The sequence below is a fragment of the Megascapheus bottae genome, chromosome 3 (assembly GCF_031878675.1).
Source record: "Megascapheus bottae isolate mThoBot1 chromosome 3, mThoBot2.hap1, whole genome shotgun sequence".
Taxonomy (NCBI): Eukaryota; Metazoa; Chordata; class Mammalia; order Rodentia; family Geomyidae; genus Megascapheus; species Megascapheus bottae.
Genome location: NC_143511.1, coordinates 85,851,312 through 85,877,420, shown reverse-complemented (window position 1 = coordinate 85,877,420; position 26,109 = coordinate 85,851,312). Strand labels below are relative to the sequence as shown.

At 42.7% G+C, this 26,109-nt stretch overlaps 1 protein-coding gene across 1 annotated transcript in view; it reads right to left on the bottom strand.

The window, feature by feature from the left end:
• Positions 1-372: 372 nt before the first annotated feature.
• Nup188 (nucleoporin 188) overlaps positions 373-26,109 on the bottom strand; it is a 34,105-nt gene continuing 8,368 nt past the window's right edge. Inside the window, exons 4-23 of the mRNA XM_090329395.1 lie at positions 25,414-25,498; positions 24,819-24,899; positions 23,913-23,957; positions 20,231-20,323; positions 19,983-20,102; positions 18,971-19,182; positions 17,931-18,045; positions 16,184-16,384; positions 12,426-12,515; positions 10,220-10,285; positions 7,068-7,187; positions 6,495-6,621; positions 6,065-6,217; positions 5,812-5,938; positions 5,525-5,612; positions 5,359-5,435; positions 4,268-4,382; positions 1,399-1,519; positions 1,175-1,241; positions 373-505 (exon numbers count right to left, since the gene is read on the bottom strand). Coding sequence (XP_090185521.1) covers positions 373-505; positions 1,175-1,241; positions 1,399-1,519; positions 4,268-4,382; positions 5,359-5,435; positions 5,525-5,612; positions 5,812-5,938; positions 6,065-6,217; positions 6,495-6,621; positions 7,068-7,187; positions 10,220-10,285; positions 12,426-12,515; positions 16,184-16,384; positions 17,931-18,045; positions 18,971-19,182; positions 19,983-20,102; positions 20,231-20,323; positions 23,913-23,957; positions 24,819-24,899; positions 25,414-25,498 — 2,236 coding nt within the window. The remainder of the gene's footprint in view (positions 506-1,174; positions 1,242-1,398; positions 1,520-4,267; positions 4,383-5,358; positions 5,436-5,524; positions 5,613-5,811; positions 5,939-6,064; positions 6,218-6,494; positions 6,622-7,067; positions 7,188-10,219; positions 10,286-12,425; positions 12,516-16,183; positions 16,385-17,930; positions 18,046-18,970; positions 19,183-19,982; positions 20,103-20,230; positions 20,324-23,912; positions 23,958-24,818; positions 24,900-25,413; positions 25,499-26,109) is intronic.

The following is a 26,109-nucleotide window of genomic DNA, read 5'->3' as shown; positions in this document are numbered from 1 at the left end:
TCGTCCTATGCCTAGACCCACAGAGTCACTTCTAGTTTTCTGGTGATTAACTGGACATAAGAATCTCAAGGATATTTTAGTGCCCAGGCTGGCTCCAATCCCAGCCTCCTGAGTAGCAAGGATTATAGGTGTGAGCAAGACTTTTTATCTCCAATTAAACACAAACACAAAAAAACTAACTATAGCTATAGTTGTAGAGTGCTAGCCTTGAGCAAAAAAGGTCAGGGACAGTGCCCAGACAGCAAGTTCAAGCCCCACGACCTGTGCACACATGTATGTACGTATGTACACATGTACACACAGCAACTGCAATTAATGCAAACTGGAGCCCTTAGAACATAGAGGCAAAGTAAAGCAGGTGAAGAGAGACTCCTACCTACGGGGCTGAGCAGCCATCACCATGTCGATGGTATCCACACCAATGCCCATGATGTTGATGACTGTCTGGCCAGCTTCTGTGTAGGCCAGACTGCAGATGCAGAGAGACTGCAGGCTAGGGGTGTGACTAGAAGACAGAGGGTGCTCATTACTACAGAGCTTTCAAGTTTATCAGAGACAGACTCCTAAGCAACTGGACACTGTGATATAAACCAGCTCTGCTAGGTAAAGGTGCTCTCATCATCTTCCTGAAATAGACTCAGTCCTAAGGCCCACTCAGAGAAGCAATCTAAATATCCATTCATGAATAGACATTTTCTGAAACCGATCGTAACTAACCCCTACATGGAATGCATGAAACCACTAAAATAAGATTGCAGTGGTAAGGACTGAAAGCCACACAGCATTGAGTACAGCAGAGGACAGATATACTGAAGAACACACATGGAGTTTTTAACAACCTTCTCCATTGGCAGACTGATGAAGGGTTACTTATACTAAATGCCTATTTTCCAAAGCATGTGTGCATAATTTTTGTATACATCATAAAACAAATGACTACCAGCATACACAAAATACAATCACACCTGTCACTTCCATTTCATTTGCTCCGCTATAGGGAGAAATTCAATGATCATTTCTCATCGGAGCCAGTGGAAAGCAAATCACACAATCAAAATTACTGAATGAACTTTGGGTTCAATCAAGGTGAGTGTGCTAGAAGAAATGAGACTGCTTTAAAGACAGGGCAACAGCCCATGTCTTTCCCAGAATCTAGTAAGCATCTCTTCGTCACCTGTTGTGCAGGTCTGTCTCATGGCACAGGTTGAGTATAGCATGAATCAGCTCCAGGATCAGGCAACCTGAACTCCAGGAAAAAAAAAAAAAAAATGCAATGACATGGCTTACGTGAAGAGCTTTAACTCAAGAAAGGACAACAAAGATTTCCAGAGAGCATTAGTTCCCAAGGCAGGGGAGGGCAGGGGAAGTGCTGGGGTGTCTCTGCCTGGGCATCCTTACCAATGTGCTCCCGTGCACCATGAGAGTTGTAACGCCATTTGTGGTAACTAGGAAGCATCTCCTTTAGCACGAACATGACACAGGGCACTAGGCCTTGGTTCTGGGTACTTCCAAGCTGCCCCTGTGGGAAACCAATTCTGTGAGAGCCTCTGCCATGTAAGGAAGAAAAGTTCTTTAGTTGTTTGAGATTTAACTTTAAAAGCATAGATAGATTCACAGGAAATTTAAATAAACCTTGGCCAACCAGGAGAAAAAGAAAAAAACACAGAGACAATGTAACCAAATGTGCCTACTTGAAGGAGCAGGTTAAACACTGAATCTGACAGAACTCAGGAACCTTAAAAACAGAATTGCCAAGGTCCAAGATTCACTGACAGACTCACTGGCAGGCACCCCTGATCACAATTTCATCACTAAAATACTAGAAGGGAAAAAAGGCTGATAGGCCACTCCAAGTTTTTTGTCTTTTTTTTTTTTTTTGGTGGGTCATGGGGCTTGAACTCTGGGCTTGGGCACTGTACTTGGACACATTTTGCTCAAGGGTAATGCTCTGCAACTTGAGCCACAGTGTCACTTCCAGCTTTTTCTGAGTATGTGGTACCAAGGAATTGACTCAAGGCTTCATGCATCTAGGTGTGCACTCTACCACTAGGCTATGCTTCAGGTCTGAAAACCTAATTCTATCCAACTCAAAAGTTTTGTTTTTTGGAGCCAGTCGAGGTGGCTCAAGCATGTAATTCTAGCTACTCAGGAGGTTGAGATCTAAGTTGCAAGTCAGCCCAGGCACTAAAGATCGAGAGATTCTTATCTCTAATCAACCACTAGAAAATTGAAGTTCTCAAGGAGTAAGGCAGTAGCCTTGCACTGAAGAGTTCAGGGACAGCACCCAGGCTGAGTTCAAGCCCCATCACACACACACACACACACACGTACGTACGTTTTGTTCTTGGGGCTGGGAACATGGCCTAATCGTAGAGTGCTTGCCTCACATACACGAAGCCTTGGGTTCCATTCCTTGGTATTACATATACAGAGAAACCTGGAAGTGGCGTTGTGGAACAGGTAGTACAGTGCTAGCTTTAAGAAAGCCCAAGGAAGATCTGTACCAAGAGTGATCTCTGGAGTCTGTATTACTCATGGACAGCCGAGAAGGATGACAACATCTGGCTCCCAGACGTGGGGCACGACTAGCGGTCTGTTTGTAACAGTTTCCAGTGGACCCACAGAAATGAACAGCAGGTCCTTATTCAGATGTAAATTTGGCCCTTACCAAGTTCCAGTTTTAGGAATAGGCAATCTACAAGTTCCTGCCACCACGAAATGGCCTCTCAGCAACACCACCGCCAGCTACAGCCAGCTGACCTGAGTCCTGCCTCCACCTTCATGACCTCGCCAGTATGGCCCAGGATACTGACCTATCCAGAAAAAATGCCCTGGACTGCTCTGTCAGATATGGATGCCATGGACTCTCCTCAAAGCTACCTTATCCTATGTCTACCCCAGGATGGGAACCAGAAGAAACAGGAACTTTGGAGGCCTGGAGTAATAAACTTGACTCCCAAGCAGGGGACCGTGATATGATTATGAACAATTATCTTCCCTCAAAGCATGCTGGGGAGGACATGGGGGCTGTGATTCCCATTTGCCCCAATCCTGTTTCTGAAACCCATCTAGCCCTAGTCCTCTTCAGCCCACCAAGTCCATTTCCACAGCAGCAGGACCCATGTTTTCTTTAGCTAAGTTGGTTGAGTCTAGCCAATGTCTTTGCGTACCGTTTAGGCCCCCATCCTACATTCCATTATGAGTGTCCACAAATAAAGAAAAAGGGGGAGATGTAGGAGTAACCTGCTGCTTGCTATTAAGCAAGATATGATAAGGACACTTGCTCAGCTATGTTCATCTCCGCACTATTCACAATAGCCAGGCAACGGAAACAATCCAGATGCCCTACTGCAGATGAATGGATATAGAAAATGTTATACACACACACACACACACACACACACACACACACACACACACACACACAATGGAATTCTACATAGCCAACAGACCAGGTAAAATAATGGCAATTGCAGGGAAGTGGATGAATCTAGAGCGAATCATGTTGAGTGAGACAAGTCAAGACCAAAGGAACAAAAGGCGCATGGTATCCTTAATATTTGGCTATTAGATCCAAATAGTACAAGAGCGAGGACTCAATACTTGCATACCCAATGCTATGGACATGGTATTGAAAATATAAACAGAACTACATTGACATAAAAACCTATGGCTCTATTAATTTATTCATAAATTAATATATATTTATGATATACAAACCCTTAGCCTAATTTTGATTATGTCCTAAAATCTAAGTGCCAGTGATTGTATATAGAGATTCCCTTTTTGAACACTTGTTAAACATGTCATTTGAAATATGATGTAAAAAATCAATGTTAATAAATTCTTTAATAAAAAAAAAAGAAAGAAAGCCCAAGGACACTGCTCTGGCCCTGAATCCAAGCCCAAGGACTGGAAAAAAAAAAAAGCTTTGTTTTTAACTCTTTAGAATTGATTCAATTAAGAAAGGGTAGCACTAAGTAGGGAATACAGACAGCAAGTTCTGTACTCTTGAGACTGGTCTGGAGGATGCACACACCTGGACACTCTGGGATGACAGAAGCGCTCACAGCACTGTAGGACCCTCACTGCTGAGGACTTCTGCCTCATAAGCCTTTTGAGTGTTAAACTCAAATATCTAAACACTTACTATCAAACATACTGGCAAAACACAGAATGCCCCACCAACTTCAGTACAATATTTGTGCCTACAAACAAGATGGTTATGAAGCAAGAGGCAGGGAAACTATCAGTTGACCAAGTATACCTTGACAAGGGTGGTGATCAAGCGCAGAAAGGCAACAGTGACTCTGTACTCGCCCTGGGGCTGTTCACTGTTCATCAGAAGGTTCCCATACCCTCCAGCATTCATCCCCTCCGCACTGGCAAAACAAAAAGGAAGAGGGATACAATTACTAAGAAAGCTCAAGGCTTTAAGAAACTTAATCACAGAATTTTTCCTTTTGGTTGTGCTGGGGTGTGAACTCAGAGTTTATACTTTATTAGGAAGGCTTTCTACCACTAAGCCACACTTTCAACCTCCATACAGGATTCTTACTATTTTCTGCAAGGGAAATAATTACATGTAGGCCATTTTATGCGCTTTATTGAAGTGTAAACTCAAGGTGGATTACTGAAAAAAAAATGAATGAGCCATCAAATATTATCTCCTATGTAAGCAGGAAAGAGGGCAGGGGGAAGATAACCTGTGTACTGGTAGCTCATCTACTGGTGAGCTTTTATACCCATGATACACAAGGAAAAGCATACTGACTGTGCCTGAAAACAGATACAGGTTTTTGGATCAAAACACCTCAGTTGGAAAGTAAACTCTCCAGTGCCTACAGAAGCTGCAGTGGGATGAGAAAGCTCTGTCTTTCAGGCTTTAAAGCCCAGGCACTATGCCCTAGGAGGGAGCAGCCCCATACCCATGCTCTCCCATTCCTGTATAGCTTCCCAGAGGTGAAGAGGCAACAAGTATATACAGTACAGACAGAGAAACGCTTTCAAATGAATGCACAAATGGCTGACACCTGTATTTCTAGCTACTTAAAAGGCTGGGATCAGAGAGCTGCAGTTCAAAGCCTACACAGGGAAGTCTGTGAGACTCATCACTAATCAAACATCAAAAAGCTGTAAGTTAAACTGTGACTCAAGTGGAATAGCGCCAGCCTTGAGTAAAAAAGCTAAAGGACAGAATCCAAGACCTGAGTTTAAGTCCCATTAAAAGCATGTTTGTCTGTGTGTACACATGTATGTACACACACACACACATACACACGAAGCAAACCAGGCTAGATTTTAAATGGGAACAGTTCATACTAAGGAATAAAACTGACCCATCAAGACATGTCTCACCTAATCATCTGTGTCATGTTGGAGACAGGATGGGCCACAAATGGTAAAAAACCCGTGTGACGAAGATCAGTCCAGACCTGCAAAGAAAAAAAGTGAAATGTTCACCTACCTCCAGCTCCACACCAGTGCAACATTCATTGGCTGTTAAGAATACTTGGTATCTTACCTTTGCTGGATTCCGGGCAGCTAAGACAGTCAAACAATTAACACAAGAAGCAATAACATCCACAGGGGGGGAAATCACTGTTGTCAACCTGCATGGAAACAGCAACACTCAATACAGTGACAACATATTTGGTTCCATCACAAATATCTTCCAGTTCTCTCCCCACATTCCTCTTCTTGGCCATCAGGCCGCCTCAAGGGAGAAGTGTGGAGGTACGTGGCCCGGAAACCAAAAGGGACTGCCCTGAACTCTGGCAGGTCATGCAGAGCTAGCCACGTGGAACTCACCGCTGTAGCAACATGTAGATGCGGGACGTGATAGGCAGGAGACAGTCAGCAATGGAGAGGTCTGTGCTGATGACCTTGTGGACCAGGTCAATGATGGGCTTGACCCGCTGGCAGTGCTGAATCACATCTAAGGAGAAACAGTTGTCTGTGCCTTCATAGCAAACAACTCCATCAGATCACTGAATGGTCTCAGAGACCAAATAAACAGATCAAACATTCCATCCTTATGGTGGTCTCTCTGAAAGCTGCCTACCTGCAGTGGAAACAACATGAAGCAGCATTTCAATCTCACAGGTGAAGAGGGTCCAGCTGCTATAGGAGTACTCCCAGCGCACCAGGTAAGCCCGGTCATCCAGCATCACTTGACCCACAGTGCCTTGAGGTATGCGAAGGTTCGTCTGGCCACCTAAGGAAGCAGAGAAATAGTGGTCTAACGTATTATAGGACAAATAGAGGAACCTTAGTACTGCCAAAAATAAAAAAGATAAGCTGTAAGTGCAGGTTAGTGGCAGAGCACAATACCCTGATGCAATCCCCAGCACAATCAAAATGAGAAAAGTATCAGCAGAGGCTAATTATTTGTCATCAAATACAGAATAGAAGAAATGTTTTACAAAGTAACTCAAACAAAAGGGTTAAGCTTGACTGGACTGGGGTTATCATACCAAAGCTATCTGCCTTACCCAGAGGGTAGACGAGTTTGGGTGTTTGCCTCCGCCAAAGAGTTCCATCTTCATGGGAGATCACATCATGGGGCTTGTGCTTATAAAGTTCATTGTAGAAAGACATCTTATCCAGGAAGCTGTACACCTGCCAACAGGCCAAAGAAACTCATCATACATTCACTTACAGGATATCTAAGGTTCTGTATCAGCTGCCTTGGCTACATTGTAGGTTCCAGGTCTCAAACTTCCACCAGCCCATCACTGAGGTTCTTCCTGGAATAAAACTGCCTCAGACAATCTTCATTCTTCTTCTTCTTCTTCTTCTTCTTCTTCTTTTTTTTTTTTTTTCCCAGTCATAAAGCTTGAACTCAGGGCCTTGGCACTGTCCCTGGGCCTTTCTACTCAAGGCTAGTGCTCTACCATTTTTTATGCTTAGGCTTAGTCCTACAGTATCTACTACAGTACTTCACAAAGTTTTGGCAGAGTTCAAAGGAACACTCATCCTGGCAGTAGAATGCCAAAAGGAAAAGAAGTCTCAGTGACAGACCAACAAATCCCCCTTTTCCTGTGGAATCTGACTCAGCAACTTACCTTTTTCGCAGTGGACTTCCCTGACACGAGGGCTCGGAGCAACTGCAGGAGGGGGGAAAGGAGATGGGGAAACATGCCACATACACTGTCCAGAATGATGCCAAGACCAGAGGTTGGTTCCTACAATGGAAGGCAAATAGTCACGCCTCTTCAGAAATGCCCAACAGTCAGAAGAAAACCTATAAGTATTCCTTTGTTAGACATGAAGCATCCTTCCCTAATAACTTAAGACTTCCACAGTTCCACTGACAAGGCTATTTAACTGGGTATTCAGGACTCAGAAGGGACTGCTAGACTATCCAGACCTCTCTGCCTGTTCACTCTTTTTAAAGGTAACAATTCTGTTGGTATTACATTGCCACTAATGCAAAAAGATACGAAAATCATGTAGCATTTAGCCACCACACACAGCAATAAAACTCAATTTAAATACTGCACCACACTAGCTTGTCTCAGAGACACTGTTTTTTTTTTTTTTTTGCATTTTTTTTATTGTAATTAGTAAAAGGGTTACATGATATTTGCCAGATAGAAGGTGCATTAATTCACATACATTGATACCCTTTCACATGTCTTGGTACCCATCCCCCCCCCCCACGAGACACTGTTTTTATAAGAGTAACCAAAATCTCAGGAAAATGAGGATATGAAACATACATCAATCTGGCTACAGAACAAGGGAAAACAGACTTTATCAGATGGACCCAAAGGTTTGGAGATGCAGATGAAACTCAAGAATTGATGAGACTAAGCTGGGCAGGGTGGCTCGTGCCTATAATTCTAGAAGATACTCAGGAAGCAGAGATCTGAGGATCGAGGCTCAAAGCCAGCTACAACAAAAGTCCATGAGACTCTTATCTCCAATTAAGTGGCACTGTGGCTCAAGTGGTAGAGTGGTAACTCTTCACTGGTAGCCGAAGAGCTCAGGGATAGGCGCCGAGACCCAGAGTTCAAGTCCCAACAACAATGAATTGATGAGACTAATTCTCCCCAAAGTCAAATTCTGACTCTAACCTATCACAACACTTTAATAACTGGCAATATAGATTGGTGAATTTTTTTTTTTCCTTTTCTTTTTTCTTGGTCATGGTGCTTGAATTCAGGGCCTGGGTGCTGTCCCTGAGTTTTTTCACCCAAGGCTAACATTCTACCACTTGAAACCACAATATTACTTCCAGTTTTCTTTTTTCTTTTTTTTTTGGCCAGTCCTGGGCTTGAGCTCAGCATCTGATCACTCTCCTTGGACTTTCTCAAGGCTAGAACTCTACCACTTGAGCTTCAGCACCACTTCTGGCTTTTTTCTATGTATGTGGTACCTGGGAACTGAATCTGGGTCTTCATGCATGCTAGGCAAGCACTCTACCACTAGGCCAAACTCCGGCCTCTGTTTTTCTTTTTTTGCCTGGGGCAAAAAAAAATTCAGTCCTGGGGCTAGAACTCAGAGCCTGAGCACTGTCCTTGGGCTTACTCAAGGCTAAAGCTCTACCACTTGAGCCACAGTACCACTTCCAGCTTTTTCTTTGTATGTGGTACTGAGGAATGGAATTCCAGTCTTTGTGCCTGCTAGGTAAGCACTCTATCACTAGGCCAAACTCCTGGCCCCCATTACTTCCAGTTTTCTGATGGTTACATGAAGTTAAGAATCCTAGGAACTTTGTGTCCCGGGCTGGCTTTGAACACTGTGAACTACCGGCCCCAGGCTTTGATGTTTTCCTTATTGTTTTTTGTGCTGGTACTAGGACTGGAACTCAAGAGTCTGGCCATTGTTTCTGAGCTTTTTCACTCAAGGCTAGTATTCTACCACTTGAACCATAGTTCCACATCTGGCCTTTTGGTGCTTAATTGGAGATAAAGTCTTATAAGGATTTACCTGATCAGACTGGCTTCAAACCTCAGTCCTTAAATCTCAGCTTCTGAGTAGCTAGGATTACAGGTATGAGCCAGTAGTGATGGGCAGGGTGGCAGCCTTGAGCTGAAAAAACTCAGGGACAACACCCAGGCCCAGGGGTTGGGCAATAGCCTTCATCTGAAGAGTTCAAGGACAGCACAGAAACCAAGCCCCATGATCCACAAATAATAATAATAAATAATAATAATAATAATAAAGAAGTACGGGGTAGAGGGGAGAACATAAAAAAAATAGAACTACCTTAGAACTACTGGCACCACATAAACAGAAAAGGCTGAAGTGGCAAGTGGCGTGACTCAAGTGGTAATGTGTCGAGTTCAAGCCCAAGGACTGGCAAAAAAAGAAAAAAACAAAAAAACAAAAAACTAGCTAATGGTGGTTCATGCTTATACTCCTAGCTACTTAGAAGGCTTAAGATATAAGGATCAGGGGCTGGGAATTTGGCCTAGTGGTTAAAGTGCTTGCTTAGCATGCACGAAGACCCGGGTTCCATTCCTTGGTACCACATATACAGAAAAGGCCGGAAGTGGTGCTGAGGCTCAAGTGGTAGAGTTCTAGCCTTGAGAAAGTCCAAGGACAGTGCTCAGGCCCTGAGCTCAAGCCCAGGACTGGCAAAAAAATATATAAATAAATAAAAAATAAATATAAGGATCATAGTTCAAGGATAGCCCAGGCAAGAAAGTCCTTAAGACACTGACCTCCAATAAACTACAAAAAAGCCATTAGCGGAGCTGTAGCTCAAGTGATAGGATAATAGCTTTGAGCCAAAAAGCTCAGGTACATTGCACAGACCCTGAATTCAAGCTCTAGAAACAGTACAAACAAAAATAAACTATCAAGCAGCGCAGTGGCTCACACCTGTAATCCTAGCTACTCAGGAGTCTAAGATTTGAGGATTTCGGTTCAAAGCCTGCCCAGGCACTAAAGTCCCCGAGACTCATATCTCCAATTAACCACCAGAAAACAGGAAGTGGCGTTGTGACTCAGGAATAGGGCGGTAGCCTTGAGCTGAAGAGCTCAGGGACAGTGCCCAGGCCCAGAGTTCAAGCCCCACAACCAACAAAAAAATAAATAAAATAAAAAAATAAACTATCATGTGAAAGGGTATCAATATATGTGAATTAATGTACCTTGTATCTGGCAAATATCATGTAACCCTTTTATTAATTACAATAAAAAAATAAACTATCACTAAGTGTCTAATAAATCCTTTGTCACATGATTCCCTTTTCAACATACTTACTGTTCCCCAAAACAGTTCTGGAAGAGAAGGGTCTGCCAGGACTTCACAAGCTGTGTCGATGACATCCTGTTAGGAGTAGAGGATAAAATGGCTTTATGAACCATTTTGTATTTTCATTGTCTTCTGTTAACATTAAAACACTAATAAATATATCAGAATTCTTGAGTTTAGAATAACATTATAGCCAGGTGTTCATGAGTCATGCTTGTAATCCTAGCTATTTAGAGGCTAAGAGCTGAGGATTGCAGTTCAAAGCCATACAGGGCAAGAAAGTTCTTGAGACTATTATGTTCAATTAACAACCAGAAAACTGGATGTGGTGCTGTGGTTCATAGTGGTAGAGCCCTAGCTTTGAGCAAAAGAGCTCAGGGATAAAGCCTAGGCCCTGATTTCAAGCCCCATGATTGACATAAAAAATAAACAAAATGACAGATGAGCATGTTGGCTATAATCCAAACCCTACACTACTTGGAAGACTGAGTTAGAAGGATCTGGAGTTTTTGAGACTGGCCTAGGCTTTTCCATGAGTTCAAAGCAAACTAGGACTATACAGAAAGATACTACTTCTCCCCTCCCCTCAAAAGACTACACCTGGTCAAGGGTATACATTATGTCTGTCTGAGGTTAGACCAACTCATCCTAACTTGTGAAATCTAATGTGTAAAATGAGATGAGAAAAGCTGGTAACACTGCTTTGGTTTACTAAAGATCAGATGAGAGGTGTGGGGTATTAAAAAGTATAAATGAGAAGATGCTGCAAAAATATAAGATATTATGAGACTTAACTCAATTAAACTGAACTATGAAAAAGGCAAGGACAATAGCTGCTAGCACAAAGCTTAGTCCACACTGAGCATTAAGAAAAGTTTCTTTTAAAATCCAGGTTCTATCCGGGTGCACCTGTAATCTTAGCTACTCAGGAGACTGAGATCTGAAGATCTAGGTTCAAAGGAAGCCCAGCTTGGGCACTAAAGTCTGTGAGTCTCTTATCTTCAATTAACCACCAGAAAACTGGAAGTGGCACTGTGGCTCAAGAGGTAGGACAGTAGCCTTGAGCTGAAGAGTTCAGGGACAATGCCCAAGCCCAGAGTAAGTCTCATGACCAGTCAAAAAAAAAAAAAAAAAAAAAAATCCAGGTTCTAGAACTTCATTCTAAAACCTCAGCATGTAAATACGAATCTCCTAAGTATAAGGCAGGTGCTAACATGATCAAAACTTTCCTAAAATATTCAGAGCTTGTTCAGTGCTCTACGGCTCTCAATTAACAGCAAACTCCTTAATCCTTTAACCCTAGCACTGAAGAGATTGAGACAGGAAGATCATGAGTTCAAAGTGAGTTCCTGATCACCCTGGGCTTAAATAATACACCTTTTCTAAAAGAAAAAAAAAAAAAAAAAGGAAGAAAATGTGCTGTTCATGTACAATGTTTTCTGATCATTCTCTAAATAGGATGCAAAATAACTATCCATGTAGCATTTACATTGCATTAGGCATTGTGAGATGATATGAAGTTCACGTTCTAGGGTACATGCAGCTCCTGCCTACAAATCCCAGCTATCTCTTTGAGGCACAGACTGGAGGACCAAGTGAAATGGTACGTGCCTGTACCCCTAACTATGGGGAAGTACAATGATTAGGAATAGTAGCACACCCACCATCCCAGCAATGCAGGGAGGTACATATAGGAAGGTAGCCCAGGCCAACCCAGGCATGAAGCACCTTATTTTAAAAAATAACTAGCATAGGGCCAGGAACATGGCCTATTCATACAGTGCTTGCACAAAGCCCTGGGTCCAATTCCTCAGTATCACATACACAGAAAAAAGCCAGAAGCTGGGTGCTGTGGCTCAAGTGGTAGAGTACTAGCTTTGAGGAAAGCTCAAGGACAGTGCTTAGGCTTTGAGTTCAAGCCCCAGAATTGGCAAAAAAAAAAAAAAAAAAAATTATATACATTATGATTCCATTTCTAGAAAAGAATCATTGTGTTTGTGTACAGGTGTGTGGAAAATGAAAGGGAACACACCCCAATGTTAACTCTTATAATTGCATTAGACTTTTTCCCTTTTAATCAGTTTTGTTTTTCTAACAATAATATATTATTCACATAATAAATGAAAATAAACAGCAAGAAACATACTGTCATGTGAAACCAAAGGGATCCTTTTGGGGAGTGGCATAGATGTCCCCAGCAATGCCGGATACTGACCTGCTGATTGCCCAGAGTGTACAGCTCCAGTGAGGTCAGAACAAAAGAGAGGAGTCCATAGACACACATGCACGCGGTGCTCGTGGTACACTGCAATGGCAGGGAGGCAGTCACTACTGGGTAACACAATTCTTTCCCAAGTCAACATAATCCTGTCAAGCTGACATAGTCCTTGCAAACCAATAGGAAAGGGATGTAATACTTTTCTAATTTTACTAATTTATTTACCAGAAGAGGAAGACAAAGAGGAGAAAGAAGAAGTAGGAATCACAAACATTCTACCGTAGTCAAGTATAAAAGCAGAGCCAGGAGTGTTGCCTATTGGTAGAGTGCTTCCGCAGCACACATGAAGCCTTGAGTTCCATTCCCTACCACATTCATAGAAAAAGACCGAAGTGGTGGTGGGGCTCAAGTAGTAGAGCACTAGCTTTGAGCAAGAAAAAACTCAAGGACAATGCTCAGGCCCTGAGTTCAAACCCCAGGACTGAAAAAAAAAAAAAGAATAAAAGGAAAGCAAGCCAGGCACTACTAACATATGTCTGTATCTATAGCTACTCAGGAGGCTGAGATATAAGGGTAAAAGTCTGAAGCCAGCCTGAGCAGGAGGTCTGTGAGTGTTATATCCAACTAATCAGGAAAAAAAAAAAAACAACAATGCAAGGAGCTCTGTTCAGGAGGTAGCTCTATCCTTGACCACAAACACTTAGGGACAGCACACAGGTCTTGGAGTTCAAACCCTAGGACCAGTACAACAAAAACAAAAGCAAAGTATTTTCAAATTTATCAAAGCTTGTGTTGGTATAGACAGAGGTATTGTCTATATAAACTGATAAAAATGAGAGACAGTCACCAACATGAACCACCACCAGCTGGAAAAGTGTGTTGGATAGATTATTCTGTTCTGAGTTCTTAAAGCAACTATAAACCTAAAGCATTTTAAATACATAAGAGTCTTTAAAATTCTCTTTCTTTGGGGCTGGGAGCATGGCCTAGTGGTAGTGCTTGCCAAGCATGTACCAAGCCCTCAGTTCCATTTCCCAGAACCATATACATAGAAAAATCTGAAGTGGCGTTGTAGCACAAGTGGCCAAGTACTAGCCTTGAGCAAAAAGTGTCTAAGGACAGTGTCCAGGCTCTGAGTGCAAGTATCAGGACTGGCAAAAAATAAAAAAATAAAAACTCCCTCCCTCCCTCCCTTCTTTCCTTCCTTCCTTCGGTTGGTTGTGGGGCTTGAATTCTGGGCCTGGGCACTGTCCCTGAGCTCTTCAGCTGAAGGCTACCACTCTACCACATTGTGCACTGGGCCACTTCTAGTTTTCTGGTGGTTAATTGGAGATAAGAGTCCACAGACTGGGGCCGGGAGTTTGGCCTAGTGGTAGAGTGCTTGCCTAGCATGCACGTAGACCCGGGTTCGATTCCTTGGTACCACATACATAGCAAAAGGCCAGAAGCAGTGCTGAGGCTCAAGTGGTAGAGCTCTAGCCTTGAGAAAGTCCAAGGACAGTGCTCAGGCCCTGAGCCCAAGCCCAGGACTGGCAAAAAAAAAAAAAAAAAAAACAGTCCACAGACTTTTCACCCCAATCCACAGATCTCAGCCTCCTGAGTAAATAGGATTACAGGCTGAGCCATCCACAAGGGGTTTAAAATTCTTTGTACTTTGGCTTGCTATTCCTTCCTCTCAGCTTAACCCAGATTTTTCCCCCCCAGTCCTAAGGCTTAAACTGTCCTTAAGCTTCTTTTGCTAAGGTTGGCTTTTTCTGTTTATGTGGTACTGAGGAATTGAAACCAAGGCTTCATACATGCCAGGAAAAAGCACTCTACCACTAGGCCACATTACCAGCCCATAATCAAGATTTTTATTGTAAGCGCAGCTTTGACCGCTCTGGTGACTTGGTTGTAATTATATCCTATGAACCCTTTTCAAATTGGCTTATTTCACTTAATATGGTTTCTCTATCTTTTCATTATTTAAAAGCTCATCCCCCCCCCTTTTTTTTTTTACTTTTTTGTGGGTCATTGGTGCTTGAACCACTGCCCCCAGCTCATTCCTTTTTTTTTTTTTTTTGCCAGTCCTGGGGCTTGAACTCAGGGTTTGGGCACTGTCCTTGGATACTTTTTGCTCCAGGCTAATGCTGCCACTTGAGCCACAGCTCCACTTCTGGCTTTTCCTGTGTATGTGATACCGGGAAATTGAACCCAGGGCTTCATGCATGCTAGGCAAGCACTCCAGTAACTCATTTTTTTTTTAAACACTGAATATGCAGATGTATTAGCTTTTTAATACATACTAAAGGACAGTTTAGCTGTCTCCATGTACTAACGATTTCTGCTTTTTGGATGAATTTTTTTTTTTTAGGACTGAAATCAAACCCAGGACTTCATATATAACAGGCAAGTGCTTAACCATTGAACTAAACTTTGAGCCTGAGAAGTTTCATTCTAAATGAATTGACTCTATCATGCCACTCAAACCCCAAGATTCAAGGGAATTGCTAAATCATCCTGCTACATGTGAAAAAGCCAACTCAAACAACTTTTCCAGGTAATAAGGCCCATTGTCCTAGGACAAATATTTCAATGCAAAGAGCCAGCTTCATAATCAGTAAATTCAAACTATATCCACCATTACTATTATTGCTATTATTGGTGGCTAGGCAAATTATAATTCCCTTAGTCTCAATTTCCTACTATAAGAAGCAAGATGATAATCTTTAAGAGAAGAATTACTGAGTGCCTGTGGCTCAGACCTGTAATCCTAGCTATGCAGGAGACTGAGAAATGAGGATTGCAGATCTTGGGCAGAAAAGTCTATGAGACTCTTGGGGCTCCAGAGTAGGTAGGATTACAGGCATGAGCCACTGCCCAGCTTGAGACTCTTATCTACAGTTAACCACAGTACAGTAAAATACAAGTTCTCTGTGACTCTAAGGCGTAGAGAGCTAGCCTTGAGTGAAAAAGCTCAACACCCAGGCTTTACTAAGTTCAAGTCCTATAACCAACACACACACACACACACACACACACACACACACACACACCACATGAAGCTGGGTGCTCACACCTGTAATTCTAGCTACTCAGCAGGCTGAGATCTGAGGATCAAGGTTCAAAGTCCCCAGGGAACAAAATGACCTGAGACTCTTATTTCTAATTAACTTCTAGAAAATGGGAAGTGGGGCTTGGCTCAAGGGTAGGATGGTAGCCTTGCGCTGAAGAGCTCAGGGATAACACCCAGGTCCAGAGGTAGGATGGTAGCCTTGAGCTAAAGAACTCAGAGACAGAGCCCAAGGCTGAGTTCAAGCCCCATGACTCACCAAAAAAAAAAAAAAAAAAAAAAAGACTCAAAAATAATGACAAAGGGCCAGGAACATGGAGCCCTAGGCCCTGAGTTCTACAGAAAGACAGACAGACAGACAGACAGACAGACAGACAGACAGACAGACAAACAGAGAGGGAGGGAGGGAGGGAGGGAGGGAGGGAGGGAGGGAGGGAGGGAGGGGAAAAGGAAAAGCAAAGTTGGAGGTATAGCTTAAGTGGTAGAACACCACCAACAATAATGAGATGAGTTCAAAACCCAACACTGTCCTTCCCAAAAAGATACTGAACAAGAACAGTATCTGTTCATAGGAAATGCTCTATGTTAGTTAGGACTTTATCATCATGCTCTACTTCACTATTATAGCTCTTGTCAAGATTCGGATGGCTATCCACTTTTCTGTGCCCATTTCACTAGAAACCACCAAAAGCCTTAGACTCACATTATTCCCTCCGCTGGCAAGTGACCGCAGAAGTCGGGTCAGGTACTGAAATACATTCAGCTGGATGGCTGTGCCACCTATCTTCCGGACCACACTGCTGGTCTCTTCTGGATTCAGGGTGTGGCGGAGGAGAGCCCAGGCCAAAAGCACTGGAGCATGGTGTGGAATGTCCCCGAAGGTCAACATCAAACGGTCCATGTCCTACCAAGACAGAAAAAGAAAGGGGGAAGATTCCTCACCAGGATGTCCCTGGGCTCAGGAAATGGTAATTCATCCAGAGAAGCCTACTTACTCTCCATGTAGCACCCCTTGCTTCTCCAAACCCTACAACCCTGGCCAGCCATTAATAACTAATCTAGTAACCCTCAATTAACATACATAGTTTCTTTTTTTCTTTTTTCCTTTTTGGTTCACCATGGGCTCAAACTCTGGGCCTGGCGCTGTCCCAGAGCTTTTAAGCTCAAGGCCACTTCCATACCCCTTGAGCCACAATGCCACTTCCGGTTTTCTGGTAGTTAATTGGAGATAACAGTCTCCAGGGGCTGGGAGTTGGCCAAGTGGTAGAGTGCTTGCCTAGTATGCACGGAAGACCCAGGTTCAATTCCTCAGTACCACATACACAGAAAAAACTGGAAGTTGGAGCTGGGAGTTTAACTTAGTGGTAGAGTGCTTGCCTAGCATGCATGAATACCTGGGTTCGGTTTCTCGGTACCACATACACAGAAAAAAGCTGGAAGTGGTGCTGAGGCTCAAGTGGTAGAGCTCTAGCCTTGAGAAAGTCCAAGGACAGTGCTCAGGCCCTGAACTCAAGCCCAAGACTGGCAAAAAAAGAAAAAACTGGAAGTGGTGCTGTGGTTCAAGTGGAAGATCTCTAACTTTGAAAAAGCCCAAGGACAGTGCTCAGGCCCTTAGTTCAAGCTTTAGGACTGGAAAAAAAAAAAAAAAAGTCTAACTGACTTTAGTGCCCAGCCTGGCTTTGAACCACAATCCTCAGATCTCAGCCACCTGAGTAGCTAGAATTACAGATATGAACCACCAAGCCCAGCTACTGACATTTTTCTACTGATTTTGTTGTTGCTCTGTTTTGGTAAGTTGTGGGACTTAGAACTCTGGGCCTGGGCACTATCGCTGAGCTCTTCAGCTCAAGGCTACCAGTGGCCACAGAGCCACTTCCAGTTTTCTGGTGGTTAATTGGAGATACAAGTCTCATGGACTTCTGTGACCAGGCTAGCTTTGAATTGCGATCTTCAGATCTCAGCATCCTCAGTAGCTAGGATAACGGGCGTAAGCCACTGGCACCCAGCTTCTACTGATTTTATACAGTCTTAATATTAAACTACAAAACACATATTCCAATGAAGACTTCAGAAACTATATTCACCTGACTTTCTTGAGCTTTCCATGGCCTTTCATTTTGTATTGTTCCCATTTGTATTCTTTCCCTCAACCGGGTAAGTTTTGGAGAGTAATAATTTAATAACTGGAGATTTAATAATCTCCAAGGCTTTTTCCTTGGGCCTATTTTGTGCTTGTGCCATCTGTCTAAGTAACCTTATTTGCTCTCACAGAATCAGTATCATTTCTGTATCAGTACCCAAGGTTTCTTCTAGATCTAATGGCCTATTTAACAATACAGAAACTTAAACTCCACGACACTAAAAGCCTACACAGCAGGATAGTTCTGTGGTTAAAAACACACTAACTCCAAGCTATCTGAAAAAAGAAAAAAGTGCTTTCCCAAATTCACCTGACAAATGAGGCCATCCTGAGCAAACTGGTGCAGTTCTCTCCTGTCGTCCAAAGCAAACTTATGCAGGGACTCGATATCCATGCCTTCCACCAGGATAAGAGCACTGAAGTAGCTAGGAAGACAAAATGGTATCATGGACTTGTATATGCTCTTCAGAACCTGAGATTAAAGTCAGATGTAAGACATATCACTGTCAGAGAATTACCAATGATTTCTTTGTCTAATTTCACCTCAGAGTATACATCTGAGAGAAATCTTTTTTCTTTTTCTTTTTGCCAGTCCTGGGGCTTGAACTCATGGTCTGAGCATTGTCCTTGGGCTTTTTTCTCACGGCTAGAGCTTTGTCACTTGAGCCACAGCACCAAGGAATCAAACCTGGGTCTTCGTGCATGCTAGGCAAGCACTCTACCACTAAGTAGGCCAAACTCCCAGCCCTTGTGAGAGAAATCGTGAAAATCAAATCCAGAGTTTTGTACACTGCAGACACATACTTCAGCTCTCAGCTACCTCTGGATTTTAGGCTTTTAGCATATTTCAATTTGAACAGTTATGTGATGTCCAATCAGGGCAGTACACGTCTAGCACTAAAGGTTTCTAACACTTATACCTGGTCCAGGTAAACTATGTCAACTTCTCATCTGTGTTTCATTCATCACAGAGATGTCAATACATGGATGTAACAATGGCCATTAGAAGAGAAAAAAGGAAATTCAAGTCCACAGACAATGGCTTCAAAAACAGAGAAGAAATGTGCCTTCTTAGCATTTGTATATTGCCGGGCCTGAAATAGTTGTTTAACAAGTATTGTTTACTGAGTGAATAGATGAACCCTTCAAATAAAGACAAAAAGTAAGCGTGTATTTACTTAAGACCCTGTCTCCTTCAGCCCAGGTCCACTGCGCAAATAAAGTAGAAGGTATCAGTACACTCGCTTGTTTCACCTCCCATTAAATAAAGGTTCTTCCCTCTCATTTATGTACAGAAGCAATGGAGTAGCAGTGCTACAGTTCAGTGATGCTTGATTCACTCAAACTTACCCAATCCGGTCGACAAAAGGGTCCATGGTCTCATCCACCAGGTGCCTATTGGTCTGCCTACTACCAAATCCTTGCTCTTTAAACATCTTGGTTAATACCAGCAGATCACTAGGTGCCATCTCAAAGTATGCATAATAAAGGAAGATAATTTCTAGCAGCATGGACTGTTCCCGAAGGCACTGAGCAAACCATCGAGACACCTGGCGCTCAGTCTACACAGCCAATGAAGGGAAAAAAATGGGAAAAAGATTGAAAAACATATTTTAAAATAGACATTATTTTAATTATTTATTTTACTTTATTTTTTGGCAGTCCTGGGGCCAAACTTAGGAGGTTACGCAGGAGGCTGAGATCTGAAGATCTCGGTTCAAAGCCAGCCCTAAAACAACACTAAAGCCACAAAACCTTAAAAAAAAAAAAAAAAGTGCTCTATGTGTGAATAAAGTGAGAGTAAAATGAATAAGGCCTTGAATTCAAGCCCTGGTTGCCAGCACAAAAAAAATAAACATGTTTGGGGTTGGGAGTTTGGTCTATTTGTAGAGTACTTGCCTAGCAGGCATGAAGACCCGGGTTTAATTCCTTGGTTTCACATACACAGAAAATCCAGAAGTGGTGCTGTGGCTCAAATAGTAGAGCTCTAGCCTTGAGAAAGTCCAAGGACAGTGCTCAGGCCATGAATTCAAGCCCCAGTATTGGCTCCCTCCCCCCCCAAAAAAAGTGCAAGAAAGGCTAAAGACACAGCTCAATGGTAAAGTGCCTGCCTAACAAGCACAAAGTCCTAAGTTCAAACCTCAGTACTTCAAAACAACAACAACAACAACATTAATCAATGTTTTGAGTTGATATATTTGTTTCCCTCCACTCTCCAGTATTAGGGATTGAAACCAATGTTTTACCTAAACCTGCTAGGCTCCCTACCCAGTTACACCCTTGAGAAGCCTGGATAGCACATGATAACTGCTCCAACGAAGGCGCCATAAACAAGGGCAGAGAGAGAACAAATGCTACATACCATGAGGTTGCCGTGTGTCTCCCAAGTTGGTGCTTCAGTTTTATACAGATCTTCAAACTGCTGCCTATATTTTGAAACAAGTTCTTTCTCCAATTTATCCACACAATCTGCATATTCAACCTTGAAAAATACAGTGAAAACCAGAGTGATTCATAGAGAATAAAAGGTAAATACTCAAATGAACATAAATAATATCGTTATTACAAAAGTTTGAAAGACATGGGTTAGAGAAGACTAAACAGACTTACCCTGTAAGGATGTCTTTCATCTTGGAAATAAGTCAGAAGATGTAAGACACAACGAAGGATGCAGGTTCTTTCTTCATAGTAATAATCTGCAATCTGGGAAGAACCCAAAATTTCAAAATCACTCATGTTTGCAGAGGACATTTAATTTTATATTTACTGCTAATACATACTTAGAGATGTGAGTGGGAAGCCAGCGTGATGGCTATAATCCTAGCTACTCAGGAGGCTGAAATCTGAGGATGACAGTTCAAAGCCAGCCCGGGTACTAAAAAGTCCATGAGTCTCTTATTTCCAATTAACCATCAGAAAATCAGAAGTGGCCCTGGGCTCAAGTGATAGAACACTAACCTTGAGCTGAAGAGCTCAGGGACAGTGCCCGGACCCAGAGTTCAAGCCCCATAACCCACCCCCCCTCAAAAAAGAAAGAAAAAAGAATGCAAATATACTGAACTAAGCCAAATAAAATCAAAAGAACAAGTCTGATACAATGACTGGTATCTATAATCCTAGCTAATGAAAAAGTAGAGGATTATAGTTTGAGGCTAACCACAAAAGCTCACAAGACTCTATCTCAGAAAATATAAAGCTAGGGGGCCGGGCGTTTGGCCTAGTGGTAGAGTGCTTGCCTAGCATGCACGAAGACCTGGGTTTGAGTCCTCGGTACCACATACATAGAAAAAAAAAAGCCAGAAATGGTGCTGAGGCTCAAGTGATAGAGCTCTAGCCTTGAGAAAGTCCAAGGATAATGCTTAGGCCTTGAGCTCAAGCCCAGGACTGGGAAAAACAAAAACAAAAAAACAGTAAAAATGGGGACGGGAGTTTGGCCTAGTGGTAGAGTGCTTGCCTAGCATGCACGAAGACCCGGGTTTGATTCCTCAGTAGCACATACATAGAAAAAAAGCTGGAAGTGGTACTGAGGCTCAAGTGGTAGAGTGCTAGCCTTGACAAAGTCCAAGGACAGTGCTCAGGCCCTGAGCTCAAGCCCAGGACTGGCAAAAAAAATAAATAAATAAAGCTAGGTGTAGAGGTACATTCCTTGGATCCCAACTATGTGGGAAGCATAAATAAGATTGAGGTCCAGGCCCACCAAGCAAATGCCAGATCCTATTCACCTGTAATGCTAGCTACTAGAGAGGATAAGATCTAAGGATCAAGGTTGGAAGTCAGACCAAGCAGGAAAGTGTGAAAGCCTCTTATCTCCAATTAACCAATAGAAGGCCAGAAATGAAGCTGTGGGTGAATGTGGTAGAGTGCTATACTTCAGCAGAAAAGGTCAGGGAGTGCCAGGCACTGGTGGCTCACACCTGTAATCCCAGCTACTCAGGAGGCTAAGATCTAAGGATCCCAGTTCAAAGCCTGCCTAGCACTGAAGTCTGTAAGACTCTTATCTTCAATTAACCACCAGAAAACCAGAAGTGGCACTGTGGCTCAAGTGGTGCAACACTTGAACTGAAAAGCCCAGGGACAACAACCAGGCCCAGAGTTCAAGCCCCATGACCCACCAAAAAAAAAAAAAAAAAAAAAAAAAAAAGGAAGAAAGGAAGAACAAGAAAGCTCAGGGACAGCACCTACGCCCTGAGTTCAAGCCCTATAACTGATTAATGTTGATGGCTCTCACCTATAATCCTAGTTACTCAGAAGGCTGAGATCTGAGGACTGCAGTTCAAAGCCAGCCCAGGCAGGAAAGTACATGAGTCTCTTACTCCAATGAACAACAACAACAAAAAAAAAGCAAGAAAAGAAAACCTAAAGCAAAAAGGGCTGGGGCTATTGGCAAAACTCAAGTGGTAGAACAAATTTCCCTAGCACTGAGTTCAAATCCCAGTACCAAATACCCACACACAAATGTCTTAATAAACCAGGAAATACATTAACACACAATGCTAGCACTGACAGGCCAACTACTTAAGAACATATGTTAAAAATGCCTCACTTGGGACTGGTAGCGTACCCTAGTGGTAAAGTGCTTGCTTAGCATGCATGAAGCCCTGGGTTCAATTCCTTGGTACCCCATACACAGAAAAAGCCAGAAAGGGCCAGAAGTTTGGCCTAGTGGTAGAGTGCTTACCTAACATGCACAAAGGCCCAGGTTTAATTCCTCTGTACCAGATACATTAAAGAAAAAGCTGGAAGTGGTGTTGTGGCTCAAGTGGTAAAACGCTAGTCTTGAGAAAGCCCAAGGATAGTGCCCAAGCCCTAAATTCAAGACCCAGGATTAGCAAAAAAAAAAAAAAAAAAAAAACCACAAAAAACAGCAACAAAAAGAAAAAACCAGAAAGTCACCACTCACACATGTAATCCTAGCTACTTAGGAGGCTGAGATCTGAAGATGTCGGTCGGTTCAAGGCCAGCCTAAACACTAAAGTCCATGAGAGCCTTATTTCCAATTAACCACTAGAAAACCAGAAGTGGGGCTATGGCTCAAGGGGTAGAGTGGCAGCCTTGAGCTGAAGAGCTCAGAGACAACGCTCAGGCCCAGGAGCTGAAGAGCTCAGGCCCAAAATTCAAGCCCCATGACCCTCCCCCCCCCCAAAAAAAAGTGGGAAATGCTGAGTGTGGTAATCCTAGCTGGCTACTCAAGAGGCTGAGATAAGAGGACAACAGCTCAAAGCCAGCCTAGGAAGGAAAGTCTAGGAAGGAGACTCTTATCTCTAACTTCCAAAAAAAGCCAGAAGTAGAACTGGCTTATCTGGTAGAATACTGGCCTTGTGCAAAAAAGGTCAGTGACAGTGTTCAAAGCCTTGGCACAAACAACGAAAATAAAACGAAAATATGGATACATAAATAAAAATAAAAAATGACACAGCTATATGCTCTGCTTGCAATATATTTAATTCTCACTGAATATCAAATAATAGGAAACTTTCAGAAATCACAATCAAATGTATGTGTGCACACATGCATTATAGCACCAGAGATTAAACTCAAAGGCTCACATTCGCTAAAAGCTCTATAATTTGAGCCATGCCAGTGTTTCAATCAATAGGCATGGTGGCTCATGCCTGTAATCCTAGCTACTTAGAAGGCTGAGATCTGAGGATCAAGGTTCAAAGCCAGCCCAGACACAAAAGAACTTGACACTCTTATCTCCAATTAACTTCTAGAAAATGGGAAGTGGGGCTTCAAGCCCCATGAACCCCCCCAAAAAAAGATATCAATACACTAGTTTTGTTTTTGTTTTTTGTTTTTGCCAATCCTAGGCTTAAACTCAGGGACTGAGTACTGTCCTTGGACACTTTTTGCTCAAGGCTAGTGCTCTGCCACTTAAATCACAGCCCCACTTCTGGCTTTTTTTCTGTCTGTGGTACTGAGGAATCAAACCCACAGCTTCCTACATGCTAGGAAAGCACTCTACCACCAGGCCACACTCCCAGCCCCTTAATACACTAGTTCTTACCACCAAGAGTCAAGAATATCCTTGGAAAAACTCTTCAGCTAGGTCCATGAGATAAATGCCTGGTGTGTATATGTGGGCACACATGCTACTCCGAAGGGCCTAGATGCTGTACTTGAGTTCAAGCCCAAGGACCAACACCCCGAAAAAAACCTTTCGGTTAAAAAAAAAAAAATGAGCAAATAAACATATGCAGTAAGACCCCTAAGCCTGCCCAACGGAAGAGCCAAAAGCCAGAAATGCTCAGGAACCAACTGCACACCAAACAGTAATGTAGTTAGTACTGACCTTCAAGATTAAGGATTGGCTCTGTCTCTCATCTTGCAGAACAGTCTGGGGAAAATAGAAGGAAAAAAAGTCATCTTACAGAAGATAACATGTACATGTGCATCTCACCTGCAACATTATGATTAACTACTTTCTTCTGTACATATTTTCTTATTTTTAACCTAAGTCTATGTAAACCTATGGTCAAAGCCCTCCCTCTCTCATCTGATCTAGTTAACTCACACATAAAATAAGGGTCAGAGCCTGGTGCAGTGGCTCACACCTGTAATCATAGCTACTCAGGAGGCCAAGCTCTGAGGATGTCGGTTGAAAGCCAGCCTGTGCACTAGTCAGTGAGACTCTTCTCCCCAATTAACCACCAGAAAAATAAAAGTGGGACTGTGGCTCAAGGGATAGGGTGGTAGCCTTGAGCTGAAGAGCTCAGGGACAGCGCTTAGACCCAGAATTCAAGCTCCATAATCAACAAAAAAAGAAACATAAAAAAAAAAAATGGGGTCAGGTTTGGATATTCTCTTAGATCTCTGATTAATGTCATTCTTTGAGCCAGGCATGGTAGCTCACACCTGTAATCCTAGCTACTCAGGAGACTGAGATCTGAGGATCAAGGTTCAAAGCCAGCAGGCACAAAAAGGACCTGGATTCATCTCCAATTAACTTCTAGAAAAAACGAGAAGTGGGGACAACCCCCACCCCCCCAAAAAAAAGCGCCATTCTTTGTCCCCTTCAACTCTCCAAATATGAGACATATATCACCTGCTGTACACCTGAAGGATATTCTGATCTCTTCACGCCGCATAAAGCTTTCACTTTTAAGTCTTTGGGAAGTCTTTCCTGAGAATAACCTATGTCTGTTATTTACAAGGAAAAAGGAGAAAGGGAACAGAAGAAGCTAGACACATGACAAACCTTCAGAGAGTCCCGAGTACCCCTGTAATCCTCCTGAAGGTAGCACTGCAGTAACTGTACACTCTGCTCTTCATCAAGACCCTGAAACACAGAGCTCTGCAGTGAGCATAGACACCTCGCCTAACAGGACACAGAGTACACATACAGGATGCAGGGCATTCTAGAGACTCCTCTGGAATGAACACAGCACTTGAATATACAAACTGCGTTCAAAATAATCACTTTAACCCCTGTAGGAGATTAAAGAGACCAATCATTGGCATGTAATTTGCATGATAAATTAACTGTACTGATTATTCATGAAGCATATTAATAGAGCAGCAGGTACTGTTTGGGCATCCAAAATTAAAAACCAACAACAACATAATTATCAACAGTATCACCTTAGAACTACCACATGTATGCTGAAGAAAATTCTACCATTTATAAAAAATAGGTCAGGCAATATGTATGATCTGTGACAACATTTGGTGAAAAGAGTTGCAACTTGGGTATGTTTGAAATATTAAAATCTCCAAACTGAAATAAACAATTTTCCCCAGCAATTAGCACTGAAGTCAAATAATAAATTAAGATTGGACTCATTTTTACTCACCAAAAACTTGCTAATTCTTAAGCCCAGTTCCTTCAGTGGTGAAGCCACATCTTTATTAGCTTTCACTTTCTCTGCTGAACTTGGACTAAGAAAACAACAATGCATTACTTCATTTTCTCTCTTTTTTTTTCATTTTTCTTTTCTTTTTTTTTTTTTTTTAACCAGTGCTGAGGCTTGCACTCAGGGACTAGGCACTGTCCTTGGACACTTTTTGCTCAAGGCTAGGACTGTCACTTGAGCCACAGTGCTATTTCCAGCTTTTTCTATTTATGCGGTTCCAGGGAATCGAACCCAGAGCTTTATTCATGCTAGCTGAGCATACTAGCAACCACTAGGCCATGCTCACAGCCCCATTTCTTCATTTTCAATGACCCTGCCAAGGGAGGTAAAGTAAAAATACTTGGAGATACACACACACACACAAAATTTCATTTTTTAACCAGTCCTGGGGCCTGAACACAGTCCTTGGGCTTTCTTTAAGTTAGCACTCTACCACTTGAGCAACCATATCACTTCCGGCTTTTTCTTTTTCTTTTGTTTTTGGTCGGTTCTGGAGCTTGAGCTTTGGAATTGGTCCCTGTCCCTGAGCTCTTCAGCTTAAGACTAATATCCTACCCTTGAGCCACAGAGCCACTTCAGGTTGTCTGGTGGTTAATGGAGATAAAGAGTCTCAGGGAGGCCGGGAGTTTGGCCTAG